General features: G+C 36.8%; 1 protein-coding gene across 1 annotated transcript in view; it reads left to right on the top strand.

Moving 5' to 3' along the window:
• The window catches only part of GAS2 (growth arrest specific 2), a 99063-nt gene that overhangs the window by 45629 nt on the left and 35481 nt on the right, over nucleotides 1–17953 (top strand). The window contains exons 5-6 of the mRNA XM_026069428.1: nucleotides 172–316; nucleotides 4303–4410. Of these exons, the coding sequence (XP_025925213.1) occupies nucleotides 172–316; nucleotides 4303–4410 (253 nt within the window). The remainder of the gene's footprint in view (nucleotides 1–171; nucleotides 317–4302; nucleotides 4411–17953) is intronic.

Genomic DNA, 17953 nt, shown 5'->3' with positions numbered 1-17953 from the left:
GAGAATGATGGCATCAATGACTGATATATTTTGTACTCCTTTATTAATGTACTTAGGAATTTGTTATTGCACAATAGTGCAATATAGAAAGCATAAATTCTATCCACCATTTTGTGTTAAAGTATGAAATACTTTATAAGGACTAGTAATTTGTTTGCATGTTTTCAAAAGGTTTGGGGTGGAGCCTCCTGGATTAATAAAGTTGGAAAAAGAGATTGAACAAGAGGAAACACTTTCAGCCCCCCTTCCATCTCCTTCACCCTCACCAACAAAGTCTCCTGGGAAAAAGAGCACAGGGAAACTGTTGGATGATGCTGTAAGTGTGTGGGGAAGCTTCTCCTTCTCTGATCCATTCTGGTATGCACTTACTTGCAAAGCACACAGAAGCCTGAGTTTAACATCTCACTGTATTTAGAGATTTGCAGGCTGCTAGAGTTAATTTATTTTTGACCACAATTATTTATGCCTGAAGTTTGGAAAAAATGTAGCATTGTGTAGGAGATGTGCAGTTTAGCCTAGCTTTGTGCTTAGGGCCAAGTTCCTTCTTATTACTCCATTTTCTTTTTTTTGTTCAGATCTTATTCATCAGCTCCCACTTGGTGTTATGTCTGAGAAAACTGAATCAGGGTTATGAGATTTGGCCCATAATGACTTGTACAAATTGTTAACAAACACTTCTGAGTTATCTCAGCCTGATTTTTATGCTGCAGTTCTGCATGTTTCTCACACTGTAAAAATCCAGCATTTTTTTCTCATTGTTAGCAAGAAAGTATCTTGCTTTGAATTTCATTAAACTCTTTGCTCATTTCTGTTACAAACCCTAGAGGAGTTCATTTGAAACAGCTGGATTCAGATGAAAAGGATACATTTTGAGACCACGAAGAGGTTAAACTTGAAAAGTACAAACATATTCCATGAAAAGAAGCAGTTACTATAGTAACTGCTATATTACATGGTAGATGTGCCACCTGGGAGTTACAAAGCACTTCTTGAAAAATCCGTGTGCCACTTTTTTGTTACTATAAGCAGATGGAATATAATGTTTGGTCATTTTATTGAAAAACTTTTTATTATTTGATGCAAATAATTACATTTAACTTTTCTTACATTTTGTATTTCTTCCTCAAATTTCCAGAAGCACTTATTCATGCTTTAAGAGAACAGAGAAAGAAAGGTTATGTGTGGAAGGAGGGATGTGATTGTGTATCTTGCAGGAAAGGAGTGGAGAGTATGAAGGTTGTCTCCAACCACCTCCTTTAATTTAGAAAGCAATAGGAATAGAAACAGAATGGATTTCATCCAGCTAGATTCCTGACCCTCACTGCCCCAGACACTCACAACATAAAATAGCAGCAGTGCTCATATACTGCAGACACGAAATAAAATGGGATATACTTCTTCGCTCTGCTTCCTTATTTGATTTCCAAATTCCACTCAATAATACTTCTGTGTCCTTTGGGATAGTAAGGTAATGGAAGCCTCAACAGCAGGATCAGCAGTGAAGGCCTCATTATCCTCTGTTTTACACCATTATAAATCTGTTGGCTTTCATTCTCTGCAGCGCTGAAATGGCTCTGTTTTGCTCACACAGTGCAAAACAACCTTGAACCAGTTAGGCCCTGCTACTCTGGGTTTTTGCATGCTTCGATGAACCCTTATAGATGGAGTTACTATGGCATTTTTCACATTGCTCATCTCTTGGCTTCAAATTTCAGCAGTGACTCCAGAAGTGATAACTACCATAAGATATTATGTCAGAAATCCCTGATTATCAGGGAACACTCAGAAGGCCATTGCCAGATAGATGAAGTTTGCTTTTAGAGGACTTTATACTGTATTCCAAGAGACATAGGAATGCACCTTTTGCATCCTCAGCAACCTATACTGGATTTAAGTCATCATCTGCTGTTTTCATTGAAGTTATTTCTATTATACACTGACTGTCTAAATAGTCTGATTCTCCAGAAACTGGGCCTAACTCTCACCCATTTCTTCATAGGAATCACTGGAATAATTCATCTTAAAATAATTCAATACATTCAAATTAAGGACCATTCATCTGATAGTGGAGAATCAATTTTGTGGGTCAGATGCCTGCACAGTCCCTCTGCTAAGTTTAATTTTAAAATGAAATATTTTTCACAAAGATAACCCATCTTATTTAAAAAAAAGTGAAGGCTAATTACCAACTATTAATCCACAAGGTTATAAAGTTATTTAGATAACAACAGTGAATCATTTCAGAAATAATTTGAAAGCCTTTATATCAATTGAGAGCTAGTTTTGAAAGCATCTTTCCCCCCATGTGTAGTATAGAAAGAGTAATTTTGGTTAATTTTTAACTTCTTTCCACTTTATTTAACATATCAAAGCTTTCTATTAACAGCAGATCTGAAAATCATTCCTACTTCTTAATATTCAAGACAACGAAAATATCTATTAGTTCCATAGCTTTGCCCCATTTTTCGTTTTTCTTCCCTAAAACAGTTTAAGACTTTCATCTRTTAGCTGTTCTGAGAATATTTTTTCCCAGTCCTCAGTCTGTTTTTTACGGGGCCTTGGTTTACAAACTGTATCTGAAAAGGTCTTTGGAATATTACCTGAAGTGGACAAAACCTTTAGGAAGTTCCTCCAGCTTTTTATGTTGTTTGCCACCAACATACTAAGTCAGTTCCCACTGAAGAAAAGTGGAGTATGTGAAAATGTTGTACTTGTCATCGTTCCTTAACAGAAGTGCAACTTGAATGTCAAATGAGCGTTTGCTCAAACAAATCTGCTCTTTGGCATTGATGGCTGCGCTACTTCTAGATCACCTAAAAGTTCAGGATATACATTTACTAAACATTAACGCCCTTGGTAGCACATAAGTCTAAATTTTCACAAGAGGCTGCAGTCAAGCTGATGCAGCTGACAAAAAGTAGTTTTCATCTGTCTTTTCTTGACCCTTATTGTTGGGGTGCTGTGTTCAGGTTTGGCATTGATAGCCTCCTTTAAATTACGCTTTATCATACTAGTTCCCTAAGCTGAAGGTCATCAAAGGATAGCAGCAATACTGGGGAGTGTCTTGGCATGGAGTTGACTGGCAGAGGCTGGGCACATGGGCATGAATCTTTAATTGCATTTTTGTCCTTACAACCCTTCTGAATGACAGTGAAATTAACTTGGGCCGTGATCGTGTCACAGTATTCTCTGTATACTTTTATTAAGGTGCAAGGAGCAAAGTGAAGGTACTGGACGTGGCCTTTTATCAATAAGCAGAATTACTTCTACATCTACTATATATATATTTAGAAGGGAAAATATTGTTGTGACGCTTTCTTTTTGTCTGTCAGCCATACCTAGCACTCTGTCACCTTGGCTGTTTCCTCATAAAATACTGAGTRCAAAAGCTTGACACTGAACTCAGACTGACAAACTACTGGCTGGCTACTTTTCTCTGTTAAACAGGGCAAATTTCATGTTGACCTGTGTGATGCTCATCTCTATTTTGCCTCTTCACAACTGGGAACTCCTTTTTGACATTGGAAACCCCACAGTCTAGGATTTCAGAAATAGTTTAAAACACTGGCATACTTGTTCCATTTTAAATATATCTAGTTTTAAGGAACTGAGCATGCAAGAGTATTTAATGTTAGCATTTTCTTTAATTGAATTAATTGAATATAGGTTATATTTCAAGTATGGCCAGTTATTGAGTCTGGCTAAATTTGGTCCAAATCCTGAAGGATTTGCACAAGCAATTTGTACTGACCCTTCTGAGAGACAGAGGGTGCTGATGCAAAAGTTCCCTTGCACAGTGATCTATAGGACTGTGTGTATTCTGAGGTTACACTAGATATGCTTGGCCAGTGAATAACCTGAAAAGACGGTGAAGCATTGCTGGATTTTTTTCCTTTCTCAGAGTTTCCAAAGAAGTAAAGAAGCCTTTTTACCCTCTGAAGCCCATTTAATATATATATGTGGCATTCAGATCTATGCAAGATGAGCCAAATCCTGAGTCCTCATTCAGGTTTTCTTCATTCATAGTTCATGCAAAACTCTTATGAAATTCAACAGAATTTTGGCCTGAGTGAAGCGTCTACAATTTTCCCTTTGAAGCAGTGGTATACAGAGTAGTATCTNAAAAAAAAAAAAATCATTCAAGGGCAAACTATTAAAAATGTTGAAGTTGAAAGAAAGGTTAAAGTTAAAAAGCATCAACAATGAAGATTTAGCAATATCACATTACGGCAAATATCTTCTTGAATATTTTGCTGTGGATATGTTACCTTAGTTTCTATAACAGTTTTTTTGATTTTTCAGGTTAAGCACATTTCTGAAGATCCACCTTGTAAATGCCCTAATAAATTCTGTGTGGAGCGCCTTTCACAAGGAAGATACAGAGTTGGAGAGAAGATTCTCTTTATTAGGGTAAAGGTTTTATTTTGTACTTTATAGAGAATTGCTAGTATCTGCTTCCTTCTCCTTTGGAAATGATATCACTGATTAATAGGAGAAAGTGCTTCCTTTTAACCAGCACTGACTCAGTTTTATGACACTGTCAGGGAATAAAGAAACCACAGTGGGTTAACTGGCCCAAGGAATTAATAGCATGTGGTAGATCTTCCTAACTCTAAGTCATTGAATTTGCTCTGTCTTTGATCAATGACAACCAAAAATCTTCAGAAATTGTAATGATGGCTTCCTCTCAGTCCTATTTGAAAGAACATCCACTTCATCATAATAGCCATCCTCCCACTTTGCATTGACATTTGATGGGTCAGGAAAGAGATCAAAGACTTCATGATCACTGAGTTGCCAAGTCATAACTAAGACATATTGCTAAGGGAGGATGAGCAAAACCATAATGTCCATAGTACTTCATTTGATTAACAGATATTTCAGATATTTCAGTGTTGCATGTGTAGATTTCATATGTAGTACATAAATTCTCATACCACAAAGTTAACTGTTAATATAAATATTTGCTAACATTATTATCTGGCTAAATTTAGCACAAAGATACTATCCAAACTTCATTTTGATCCTCTTAATCTTTTGTATGTATGCTTACAGTGATAATGTGAAAATATTCTAATCATCTGATTTTGTAATAGTAAGGCTAGAATTTAATTCATGTTATGCTTCTTTCCATTTTCCAATTTTCTTTCCATGCGTGCCATTCTGATAAAATTATATCTCTTGCTCTCCAGAGAACTGTTATCCTTATTTTCCTAAAGGCATACAACTCTGATGCGATAAAACTGAGGATTTAGCTCTTGTTATGAGAACAGCAGAAGTCAAAGGGAGTCCATCCCAACTGTAGAAGTCAAGTTCCCAGTTGAGTAAAACACCGGAGTGCTCGCTCTGTTATAAACCTATGCTTAAGTTCCACTGAAGTCAAATTTAGATAAACGTTTAGGTAGTCCCTTGTGTATAAAATTGAGAACATGTTTAAGTACTGTGCTGAATAGGGATTGAAAACTTTCAATTAATTCAACAGTAGCTCTGAAGGAAGAAGAAATATAGGATTTGTCACAAATAGTCTGAGATTTAACAAGCTAATATAAAGGATTAGTAGCTTTTCTGTTTTATAGCCGGTGAAACTTCTTTTTAATTCTGCAGTATTCGGAGGATATTGAACCTAGTAGCTTCGAACCACTTTGAAGAAGTAGTTAATGTTCATTAACCAAAGGTCCCATATCTTCATTTCTGTTTATCATTTGTGGTAATTTTGTTGTTTGTTCATTTCATGAAAACTCCAAGTTAGATTCTAAACAGAAAGTAGGTGCAGCTTTTCAGCTGCACATTTAAAACATTCTTGTACTAAATGGGTGTTTAGTAATCTGGCACAGTTTAACACTTCTGTTTTCTTCCTTTTGTTTTTAATTTCAAATAACAAATATCAAAGCACTTAAAATCTTCCAGTTTGGATAAAATAAGGTTGTTTTTTGTTTTGTTTTGTTTTTTTCCTACCAGAATGGTGAACGTCAAATTCTTTTTTGCTGGCTTCTTTATTATGCAATCTAGTCCAAGTCAGATTTCATTCCAAGTTTGCAAACAAAATACCCTTTTCATATCACACTACTGCATTCCAAGTAGAATTGTGCCAAAAAATATAACAGTAATATAGATTAGACTTTAAACTACAGTATTGCAGATCTTTCTTACAGCCTTGATATCAAAGGAAATTTGCCATTAACTTCAATGGGAGCAAGCACATATTCCTAGGTTTTAAGACAGTTGTCCTTGGTTTTGGTTAATTAGAATCTCATTATGAAACACTCCACTGGATTGCAGTAAGTTTTCACCCTTCGTTCTACATATTTTTATTTGGTACATGAATAGATTTATTAGACTTTCTTTGGAATCTTTTGAACACTTCCTTATGAGGAAACGCATTAGAGGAATGCATAGCTGACATTTAATTTTGTTCATCAATTGGTACCTTCTGATGCTACTGAGAGAGTTCCTCCTACCTTGTGTGTCCTATATACAGCAGAGTAAGTTTTTTCTGGACATTGTCATCAATTATGCCTTGCCTGTGAAATAAAAGATCAGAGATGGTATTTCTGGAATAACCTTATAAGTTATTGCTGCTCAACCAGATATTGTCTGCTTGTTTAGAATCCARCCTGTTCCAGCTGAATTGAGATAAAAGTTTTTACTAATTTCTGTAGATCAATTCTGTATCACAGAATCACACAGAATGGATGGGGTTGGAAGGGACCTCTGGAGAAGTCCTCATCTAGTCTAACCCCTCTGCTCAAGGAAGATCACCGAGAGCATGTTGCCCAGGAATAACCTTATAAGTTATTGCTGCTCAACCAGATATTGTCTGCTTGTTTAGAATCCAACCTGTTCCAGCTGAATTGAGATAAAAGTTTTTACTAATTTCTGTAGATCAATTCTGTATCACAGAATCACACAGAATGGATGGGGTTGGAAGGGACCTCTGGAGAAGTCCTCATCTAGTCTAACCCCTCTGCTCAAGGAAGATCACCGAGAGCATGTTGCCCAGGATCGTGTCCAGACGGTTTTTGAATATCTCCAAGAATAGAGACTCCACAACATCTATGGGCAATTTGTTCCAGTGCTCAGTATCCCTCCCAGTAAAGAAGTTTTTCCTCATCTTCAGATAGAACTTCTTGTGTTTCAGTTTGTGCCTCTTGCCTTGCATCCTGTCGCTGGGCACCCCTGAAAAGAGTCTGGCCCCATCCTCTTTACACCCTCCCTTCAGCTACTTATACACATTGATAAGATCCCCCCTCAGCCTTCTTTTCTCCAGGCTGAACAGGCCCAGCTCTCTCAGCCTTTCCTCATAAGAGAGATGCTCCAAGCCCGTCATCATTTTAGTAGGCCTCTTCTAGACTCACTCCAGTAGCTCCATGTCTCTCTTGTACTGGGGAGCCCAGAACTGGATGCAGTACTCCAGAYGTGGCCTCACCAGGGCTGAGTAGAGGGGGAGAATCACCTCCCTTGACCTGCTGGTAAGGCTCTTCCTAATGCACCCCAGGATACCATTGGCCTTCTTGGCCACAAGGGAGCATTGCTGGCTCATGGTCAACTTGTCCATCAGGACTCCTAGGTCCTTCTCCTCAGAGCTGCTTCCCAGCAGATCAGCTCCCAGCCTGTACTGGTGCATGGGGTTATTCCTCCCCAGGTGCAGGACCCTGCACTTGCCTTTGTTGAACTTCATGAGGTTTTTCTCTGCCCATCTCTCCAGCCTGTCCAGGTCCCTCTGAATGGCAGCACAGCCCTCTGGTGTATCAGACACTCCTCCCAGTTTTGTATCATCAGCAAAGGTACGCTCTGTCCCTTCATCCAGGTCATTGATGAATAATTTAAACAGTACTGGACCGAGTATCGACCCCTGGGGGATGCTGCTAGCTGCAGACTTTGTGCCACTGATCACAACCCTCTGATCTCTGCCATTCAGCCAGTTCTCAGTCCACCTCACTGTCCCCTCATCTAGCCTGCGCTTCCTGAACTTGCTTACGAGACAGTGTTAAAAGCCTTACTGAAGTCAGGGTGGATGACATCCGCTGCTCTCCCCTTATCTACCCAGGCAATCGTTTCATCATAGAAGGCTATCGGATTGGTTAAGCATGATTTCCCCTTTGTGAATCCATGCTGACTACTTCCGATCACCTTTTTATCCTTCACATGCTTAGAGATGGCCTTTTCTCGACTTCTTCTGTACTGATTGATGAACATGGTTACTTATGAATGGTATAGCTGGTCAAAAAACATACAGCCAGACCTGCAATATTTTTTAAAGACAATAAGTCTCTATGGAGGCTTATTTCAGGGCTTGTTCCAGTGTTGGAGAGCTCAGGATTTCTGTGTTCTGCCTGTGCAGGAAAGCCTGGGGGAAAGCCTAGGACTTATTCCTTTCATGGACACATTCAGTGTGTGGTCTTTCTTTCAGGTTTTCATAACGTGGAAGTACTCCTTTCTAGTATGATTGATTATCAAGCATTTTCAGACAACAGCTACATCTGCAGGCACAGTGAGTTTGGAGTTGGCCATAGTTTTAACAGCTGAAATCAAAGTACAGCTAACAAATAAACTTTAACATGGTGAAGATTTGACTCTCACTGCTGTAGTTGCCTTACTTATCTTACTGCAGATGCCTAATATTACAGAATTGATTTCTGAAATGACAGTTTGTTCAACCTTCTTGTCCTTAATTCTGCTTTTCATTGATTGTATTAGGTATTAGTGTAAAATTTACTAAAGTCGTAATTGGCCCAGAAAGTAGAAGAGGTACTAAGTATCTGTGTTGATAAGGTCTGCCCTTCCCTTCTATGAGACACTTACCTACCTAATAAGTATGGTTTTGGGGGTGGGGGGGCAAAGAGGGGGGGTGTTGGTTTTTTAATATATGGCTGTTGATGCCCACATCTCTTTGGAAATGGCATGTTTGCTTCTAAAACATACATGTTACGTAGAACATTGAAAATGTTACTGTTTGTCCATTGTTTTAAGTTGGCTGAATATACTTACCCTTGTCTTTATGAGATATTGGCTTTTTCCAGTGATCTATATAGGACTCCTGTTGACAGAGATGATGTCTGAAAATCAGTAATAGTTTTAATGATACTATGATTATGTTATGTGAAAGAACAGTGTAAGAGTTAAGTTTAAAGTGGAGTTAATACCTAGCAGCTGATGGTTTGGATGACTGAAAAAAAGACAAGTAGTTAATAATATCATCCCTGTAATAAGTTTTTGTCTTATTCTAGCTCTGCAATCTCTCTCTTTTTTTTAATAAAAAAGGCCAACTCTCTTTTAATTTATATCTGTATATAAAACAAGTAAACAGCAACATAAAAGAAAAAAACCTGGTGGAACACAGAATTCCTGCAAAAATCACAAAAGTTGTGCTTTGATTCTGAAATCTGAAGTTAATTAAGGAAAGAAACTTTGAAATAAGTAGCAAACCAAGGGGGAGAGTCCTTCAAAACTTTTCTCATATAGTAGTATTTTCTCAAGTGAATGGTCACTTTAAAATTAATATAATGATTTTTTCATATGGAAAAAGGTTGAAAGTTGAGATCAAAATTCTTAATCCTTCTTCATGCATTTATGAAAAAGCATGAAGAAGCAAAATATAAATAATGGAAATCCATGCAAACATTGAGAGACCTTTTAAGTCTGCTGATAAGAACATTAGTTTAGATGAAATCTGTGTGTGCCATCTACAATCAATTATTTGCATACTCACTCATTGGATCCCACTGTTGTGCCATTAAGAGGTTTAGTGACAGGGAACAGATAGGCCTCAATCTTTCAAAGTAGTATTGAAGTAATAAACCTGTTTTTAAAAATAAAAAGAATAACAAGATGTGAAAACTTCCATTGCACAAAAAGGCATGTTTTATAACTTGGAAGGTGGAGCCACAGAGTTGGAAGTGCTTATTTCTTGCAGAAGGCAGTAAAGAATTTTTTTAGATTAACAGAGAATTTTATTGCAAGAAAGTCAGTCAGGCCAGGTCAGTTTAGAAAAAGGTAATTTTTTAAGCTTTGAATTTCAGTGACAGAAATACTCTTATTTCAAACCACCTTACACTTAATATGATATGAACATAAGGATGTACGCTTTCCACAGACTAGCAAGCTTCTCTCCTGCAGGCCCATACCCTTAATCACTGGGTTCTGCACAGTGAAAATTTGTTGTCTTTGTGACACTGGAGTGAACGTCAGTGATATAATGGTTCCTGACTTTAAAACCTATGATTCTTCTTATGACTTATAGGTCCTCTATACCTGGCAGACCAAATGATAAGCATGCAATTGCTCTTACAATTTTGGACCTTGTGTTTTTGAATCATTGATACCACTTAGCATTATTGTATTGTAGTAATAATAAAATATTTAATACTAGCTCCCTCTAAATCCTGGGTAATGGAAGGCATTGTTTGGTTGCTATGGAAACTGTGTAGAAATTTTCTTTTGGGATTTGCTATCAAAATGCGTGAATGTGTATATATGATTACTCTGTAAACAACAATCTGGTGTATATTACTGCCCCTTCATGGTGAGAAAAATGTACTTGTATAAATATATAAGTACATGCTACTCCAAACCATCCAGGTAGGGATGATGTGCTGGGTAAGTAGTGGAAATAAAGGAAAATGGAAAGCAGATTGATTATACCGTTTTCATGACTCAATTGTATTGTTCTGCTCTTCTGATCCAAATACATAAGCTTTATTAACAGATTTTGTTCAGTGTGCTTATGTGTGTGGGTTTTTCTTCAGCAGCATTTACCTGGCTTTTGTTCTGTTTTTTATTCTAAGGGTGACTGCAGCAGTTGTTGTCTTTCCCAGGCCCCTCCTTTTTATTGCTGAAATTCCTTCCATGAAAATTCATCTATATCAAATACCTAGCAGAGAGATCTCAAAATGTCAAAATCCATTAGTGGATCAGGGGACAGACTCTGCTTTTGTTTTGTTTGGTTGTTTTTGATTCGTTTCTCCTTATTAATGGGAAGAAATGAGGTCTCCCTAACAGAATGGGAGAAATAGCAGGATACCTGGGAAAAGAGAGACTTTTGCAAGTGAATTCTGAAAACACGTCTTGGGCCACAGGATAGTGGCAGTCACTGGCCTCCTGTTTTGGCTTCAAATCTCTGTCTGCTAGCATTTTTTAGACAAATATATTAATTCTCAGCTCTAGCTGTGCTGCAAGAGACACTGCAAAATGCGTGTATATAGTCTGGCCTTAATTTATTTCCCCTGCATAAAGTTTTTTGGAAATCTTCCAGCAGTAGGTGGCTGGACACATCTTCACCATGTGCCATTCCTCTCCGACTACTTTACCCTCACTGAGTAGTTGACGCATTTCAATTTTACTCATGCACAGAATGAATAAGGAATTCTTCTCAACTGTCTTGTAGTTTAAAAAAAAAAAAAAGTCCTTAAAGGGCCAGTAAAATTCAGTTTACAGCACTAAAAAGGTCTTGGACAGACAGTGAGACTGAACATGTGTCAGTGGGGTAACTGCAGTCCAGTGCTGACTATAGAACAGGCAGTCAGGAAATCTGTTTTCTTCTTTACTTTGCCATTAATCTGTTGAGAGATGTTAGGCAGACCCATTTTTTTTCCCCCTTGGCTTAAGTTACAGCATGCTTGTTCTCATAGTTACATATTCTGTCCTGTTTCTTCCTGCTTCTCTGGCTTTTGCTTTTTGCTTTTTTTGTGTGTGTTTTTTTTGTTTGTTTTGCTTCCTGCCTTTAGCCCCTCCTTTCCAGGCCTACCAACCTTGACAGAACAGAAGCCCATAGACATCTTTCTGTTTATGTTATATTTTATGATGCTGTGTTTCTGTTGAGGGCAAAACAGGTACAGTGTGTGAGTGCATTAGAGGGAAAGAGTGTACAGAGTTCTTTGACTGATCCTCTCTAATATATGTATCTTCTCTAACACATACATCAAAGAACTAAACCTTGCATTTGGGTTGGAAAAAAAGCAAGGCTTGTGGTAGTCCTGACATTTCTAGTTAAATTAAATGGCTAACAGACTTTCAGTGAGGTTTAGCCAAATGCATAAAGTGTTAGAAACTAAATAATTCTTCCCCCCGCCCCTTGATTTCATTTCCTGTGTTTGTCCCTTGACACTTTTTTTTATGTGGCCATTCATGTTAGCTTAGTGTCTAAAACCTACATTTATCAGGTATATTTTGGAGTGCATATTGAAGTAAAAGTGCTGGTTATAAACTTTTTCTTTACAAAAAGCTGTGTAAGTCAAATTCTTTAGATGCTACTTTAATGGAAAAGTGATGTAATTATTACTTTTTATCTTCACTCAAAGGGTGTTCATATTAGACTTGGTTGAAAACTTTCTGGCAGAGTGCATCTCCGAYGCAGTATTCTGATTCAGTGACATTGACAGGCTATTCCATAACCTGGTTCTTTTTCCTGCCAGTTTAGACCCGTTTGCTTTAGTTGCCTCCTTCTGTATACAGTTAAATATTGTCTCTTCTTTAAATCCCAGTGTCTCCCTCTGTGGAATATTTCTTAATGAGAACTCCATTTGGATATTTGAAAAATCTTTAGCAAATTATATTGTGCTTTTCTAGGATATGACACATCTTCACAGTGTCGCATCCTACTCCTTGAAATGACTAAACTACACTTATGGTAACTTTCTACCAAAGTATTCATAATTTAGGCTCCTAGAGTTAAGTTATAATCACATTAGCTTCCCTGTGTATCAGTGGAAAGACAAAACTCCCTCAGGAGGAGGCTCAAAGCCAGATGACAGGGTAGAGTATTCTGAAGTTACATCCATAACATCTTTGAAATACCTCCACAATATCTTTGAAAGCACCACCCAAAGACTCCACTGACTTCCTTAGTGCTGTGGTAGAGGCCTTAGGAGCCCTTTGATGCAGCCCCAAATGCAGCCGCTGCCTGTAAGAGTTGAAGACGGAGAGAGGCCTCCCTGGGTGCTGCAGTTCCCTCTCCGAGGCAGCTGGYGGGAACGTTGCAGAGTAAAATCTGCCTGCACGCCAGTGTGTCAGCGGTACTGTCTGTGCGGTAACTAATAGTACAAAAAATTTCTTAAAACTTAAAATGTAAATAAAGGTGGGTAACTTAGCTATATAAATATGTTAAGTATTATAGATGATTTCATTATTTCAGGCTTTTTTTCTTTCCCCTTGGGGTGATGAGAATACAAAAACAGACCAAATTATGTAACTCCTTTCCTCCTTTCCCTCTCTTTTTTGTGAAGATGTGGAGGAATGCTGTCCCTCGGACCCAACTGTCAGCTTATGTGAAAGGTATTGGATTGCCTTTTGCATATCTAAGAGCCTCGATGAACAGCTGATCCATTCAAACAGTAGTCTATGTACAAAAAATATTTTGCAAAATGGAAAAGTCTTTTTTGCTTATTATTAAGAACTACAGGTTGGGTCCCATAAGTTTATACTGAAAGTGTTAATAGGGGAGAGTATTTCCTTTTTGTTCAGTTGTTCTCTTGTGCTTCATCATAAATTAATCATCTTGTAAGAATCCATTTTACATTTATTAGACAACAATTTATTTCATATTAAGGATGAGACAGCAGTTAATGTTTGCAGTTTGGAATTAGTAAGCCTGATCTATTAGACCCGGGAATGCTATATTTCTGGTGTTTCTTTTTAAGGAGGGTTTCTTATTTAAATCTCTTGGCTTCTGTTGATGAGGTGCAAAGGTGTCATTTGACATTACTGTGAACAATACTGAACACAGTGAAGGTAGCACATCTATCTTTTATACGGTTGCGCTGCAATATTTTATACAGTAAATGGAAGTTAATACCTTTCACTGTAGCTTTATAAGATTAGTATCTTACATGAATTTAAAAAACTTACCTGATTCTTTAAGCTGTGATTTCCATTGTGTACAGTGTACTGCAAGGGAATACTTTTATACTGTAAGTATAACTCATTATAATGCTACCATTGAGAAAAATTACTGATGCCACATAAGCCTCATTTATTTTAAACCAAAGTTTCTACACTCTTCATAAGAGATTATCCATAGGCATTTGGGACCTAGGCATAAATGTATTTTTACTGCCTGTTGCAGTATTCTTTAGTATTAGGGTAATGTTCTTAAAGAACATGTAGTTTACATGAGAATTTCCAGCTGGGCTTTATATTTTGACTGGGAAATGGTGGTTCTACAAAGAACTGAATTGGCCATGGTTTAGCTTTGGAATATTTAATACAATGTGGTTTGACCTTTTCAGTTCCTGAGATAACTTGAACATGTTAAATTGTATTTTAAAAGGTTGCTTTATTTCTTTTACTTTGTCATACTCTTATCAATGCAAAACCAATGTTTTTTTTCCTCCTGTTGAGTCCAAAGACATCTTTCATTCATTCATGTTCTTTCCTTATGTTACTCCCTTGATAGCAAACTTATATTCACCCAGGAAATCCTGTTGACTTCAGCTGACTATTTCTTGCAAGTAAAATTGTTCTTCTCATGTATGGAAGAGCTTGTTCCTCATGAAGACAGTTAAGCTGCACAGAGAGGCTGTGCAATCTCCATCCTTGGAGTTTTTCAAGACCCAAATAGATAAAGTCTGAGTAGCTTGGTCTGACCTTATAGCTAACCCTGCTTTAAGCTGTAAGTTGTTGGCAAGGTATTTCACATACTTAGGGAAAACTTAGTCTCCCCACTGAAGTCAGTGGCAAAATTCTCAGGATTATAAAGATATAAGGATATTACTTTTCCTGCTATAATACTTTCAAATAAAGTTAGAGATAACAATACTGTTTTCTCTGTATAGTTTTGAAGTTCTTCAGGAAAAAGGATTGTGACTACTTTGTGTATAAACTGTATCATGCACACTGAAGTCCTAAGGTCCTTTTTGTCTCTAGTTCTTCTCTAAGTGCATTGCTACATCTTGATACATGTTATTTGCTGTTGATAAAGTAAAATGGTCTCATAGTTAACCTTTTTTTTTTAATACTCCTTTTTGCCTTAGATAAAGTTAATAACTCAGGCTAGTAATTATATTCAGTCCTTCCATTTCCCGATTTCTTTGTTGTATGTTAATAAGTAACACCTCTTATCTCAAGGACATAAAATGAGATTTAGCTGAAAGCATGTGGAGAAATGTGAAGGAGGTGGCTAGGGAAATATGAAATGACACCATAGTAAACTGGTTTTAGTATTAAAAGATGCACCACCAACACCACCACCGCCACCACCACCCCAAAAAAAGAAAACAGTTAAAAACTGTATTACTTCTTGAATATATGATTTCTCTGTATGCCAGAAATTGAAATAGTTGAGGCAAGTGACTACCCTAGTTCACATGGGGCCAGAATTATTCTTCCGTGGCTCCTGTTCAAATCAATAGAAATTGCAAATGCGCAATCAAGATCAACATTTGAGCCTTATTTTATTTCCTGAGGTTTTTCTTTAATTTCTTTTTGGCATTGGAAGTAGCATTTATGAGTCCAAATCCAATTCCAAACTTTGTGCATCAATTAATGAATTTTCACAAGAGTTATTTTCTAAATAGTTTTATTCCTTTTGTAATGCAACATTTAAAAAACAATAATTACTGTCCTTTTGCCTTTTTAAGAAGCTCATTTATCATCACATGAATGCTAAAGAGTAACCTACAACTTAAGGAGACAGATGTAAATTGGTAGATAAATACTCAAGACAGTGGTAGCCCACAGAAGCTAAGGAATAAAACTTCTAGCTTCTCCAAATGCAGAATTTGGAATTAAAACTGGGTGCTAAGTTCTGTTATAACCAATACCCAGTGCCATTATTTATCTTTTTCTGAAAATAACACTGTTTCCCTAATCTAAGTCCAGAAGTGATTACTCACCATGCAGTAAAGAACTATTTTATTGAGGGGCATACGTGTGTGAAAATAGATTTTCACATATATTTTGATGAAAAATGGTAAATGCACAAATTTCTAGGACCAGTTTTCAAAATTCAGCTTGTTTTGCAGATCTCATCAAGACCTAATCTGTGTAAAACTGATTTAGAAATTTTTAAAAGATAAATATTGCATGTTTTACTGGAAGTCTAGGAGCATCTCATATTCTTTATTTTATCATTGATTTGAGAAACCCAGAGCAAAACAGCAAGAGTCTGGTGCTGTAAGGAAGTATTAAATACAAAAACATTTTCTTCTGGGAAAGATGAGTAAACTTGGGATATCCCAGACTGAACTGCTTATCTGAAAGGTGTTTTCCAAAAACAGGAACTGTAAACCTGAAGGCCAGATACAGAGTGTTCCCCAAATTGTAAACCAGCGTCAGTTGATTGAGACTGTTTTATGGCATGCTCTCATGCCTTGTTTTTTAACCCTCCAGAATGGATTTAACTTAAGAAAAAAGATGCACACTAGATTATTAAAATTCTATTTTATCAAATTAGCATTTCAATCATGGCAACAAATACTGAAATTCTTATTTAGTTCTTATGAACACTCCATCTAGATAAACACATGCTGAAATCAGAGCTGGTCTGATCATTTCAAGTTTTGCTGTTAAAAATAGGTCTTTTGACTACACAACTAGATGCAAACTCATTTGTACTTTCTGAAAAGCTGAGAGAGTGCCAGAACCATTGTCCTAAACAAGCCATTTATCGTTGATTATCAGGTGGTAATTGCTTTCATAAACAACACTAAAATAACATGAGGGAAGTTTTTAATTTGCAGGCAGATCTTCCTTTAAATTCTGTCACTAGAAAATAGATAGAAGGAGCTGCTGCTTCTGCTGGATTTACTACAAAAAGCCTTTGGCAGTCTGGCTTTTCTCATAATATCATCTTAAACACAGTTATGTGGCAATCTTAAATTTAATTACATTCATGTAAAGTTAAAAGTAATTGTGTACTCATAAGGATACTTGTTTATTTGGGAAATGCATGACCATAAAAAATGACTCCATCATTTGAAGGAAGACACAACAATCTCAAAGATTTTCTAGATATAAGTGGTTTTGTGCCTCACTCTAAGTTGTACAGGTGTTAAACTACTTGTGCTTTTTGTGATAGAAAGATAGATATTTTCTACCTCATTTTTGTTTTACCCCAGCAGGCCCCMGTCTGACACCTTTTCTTTCTCTGAATTTTTATTTGTTTGAAAGCGATAGAGGTGTCAGAGGTGACCCCAGGCAGAATTCCTGATCTCCACAAGCCTGAGTGTCAGCTTCAGATTCCAAACACAATGTGGAGTCCTCTCCGTTAGAGCAAGAAAGCTTTTAAATAGATGTGCTTGTGCAAATGATTCTGGTACGACACTGAGGCCCAAAGTCTACCACAGCGGGTGGTTGGAAATATGGCCAAGGCCTTTTATCTTAGTAACTGACCGTTTCCCAGTGCCCTTACACAAACATTATTTTAAGTGTGGCATGTTAATAGACCACGTAGAGAATCTTGTAAATACTGAGTCACAAAATAAGAATTTCTATTGTCAAATTTTGTGAAGCCTCCACAGATACTTTAAATATTTTGATATCATTTTGGTGCAACATATTGCTTTCAGTGGAAGACATTTGAAGTCAAGTTAGCTCATATTGTTTACGGTAAAGCTTCATGTTCCAAAATCTCTCAACTTGCTGTCTTTAAGGGAACATATTAAAAAAAGTTTAAAACTGTAGTTGTTATTATTGTTACCACTCAATCTTTCTCTTTCCATGTTGGACCCAAGAAACCTTTTACCATTAGCTACCCTGTTTCCCAACCAATTAAATTTTTATAGGTCAGTTAGTTTCACCCACTGTAGTTAATAATGATATTTGAATACTGTTAAGAAAAGTAAAATGAATGCTTTTAACTATATGATAGTATTTAAAAATCCTGAATTTATCTTGCTGCCACTTCTTTTCATATTTTTTTCTTATCTGTTCATCAAGGCAATGATCTGTATCATTTCATTTCTTCATCCATCTTCACTGTATTGGGCAAGTTTTTTTTTTTTTTTTTTTTTTTTTTTTT

This window comes from Apteryx rowi, unplaced genomic scaffold, assembly GCF_003343035.1.
Source record: "Apteryx rowi isolate R43461 unplaced genomic scaffold, aptRow1 scaffold_296, whole genome shotgun sequence".
Classification (NCBI taxonomy): Eukaryota; Metazoa; Chordata; class Aves; order Apterygiformes; family Apterygidae; genus Apteryx; species Apteryx rowi.
Note: the sequence above shows the minus strand (reverse complement) of the source record. Positions and strands in the feature narration are given on the sequence as shown.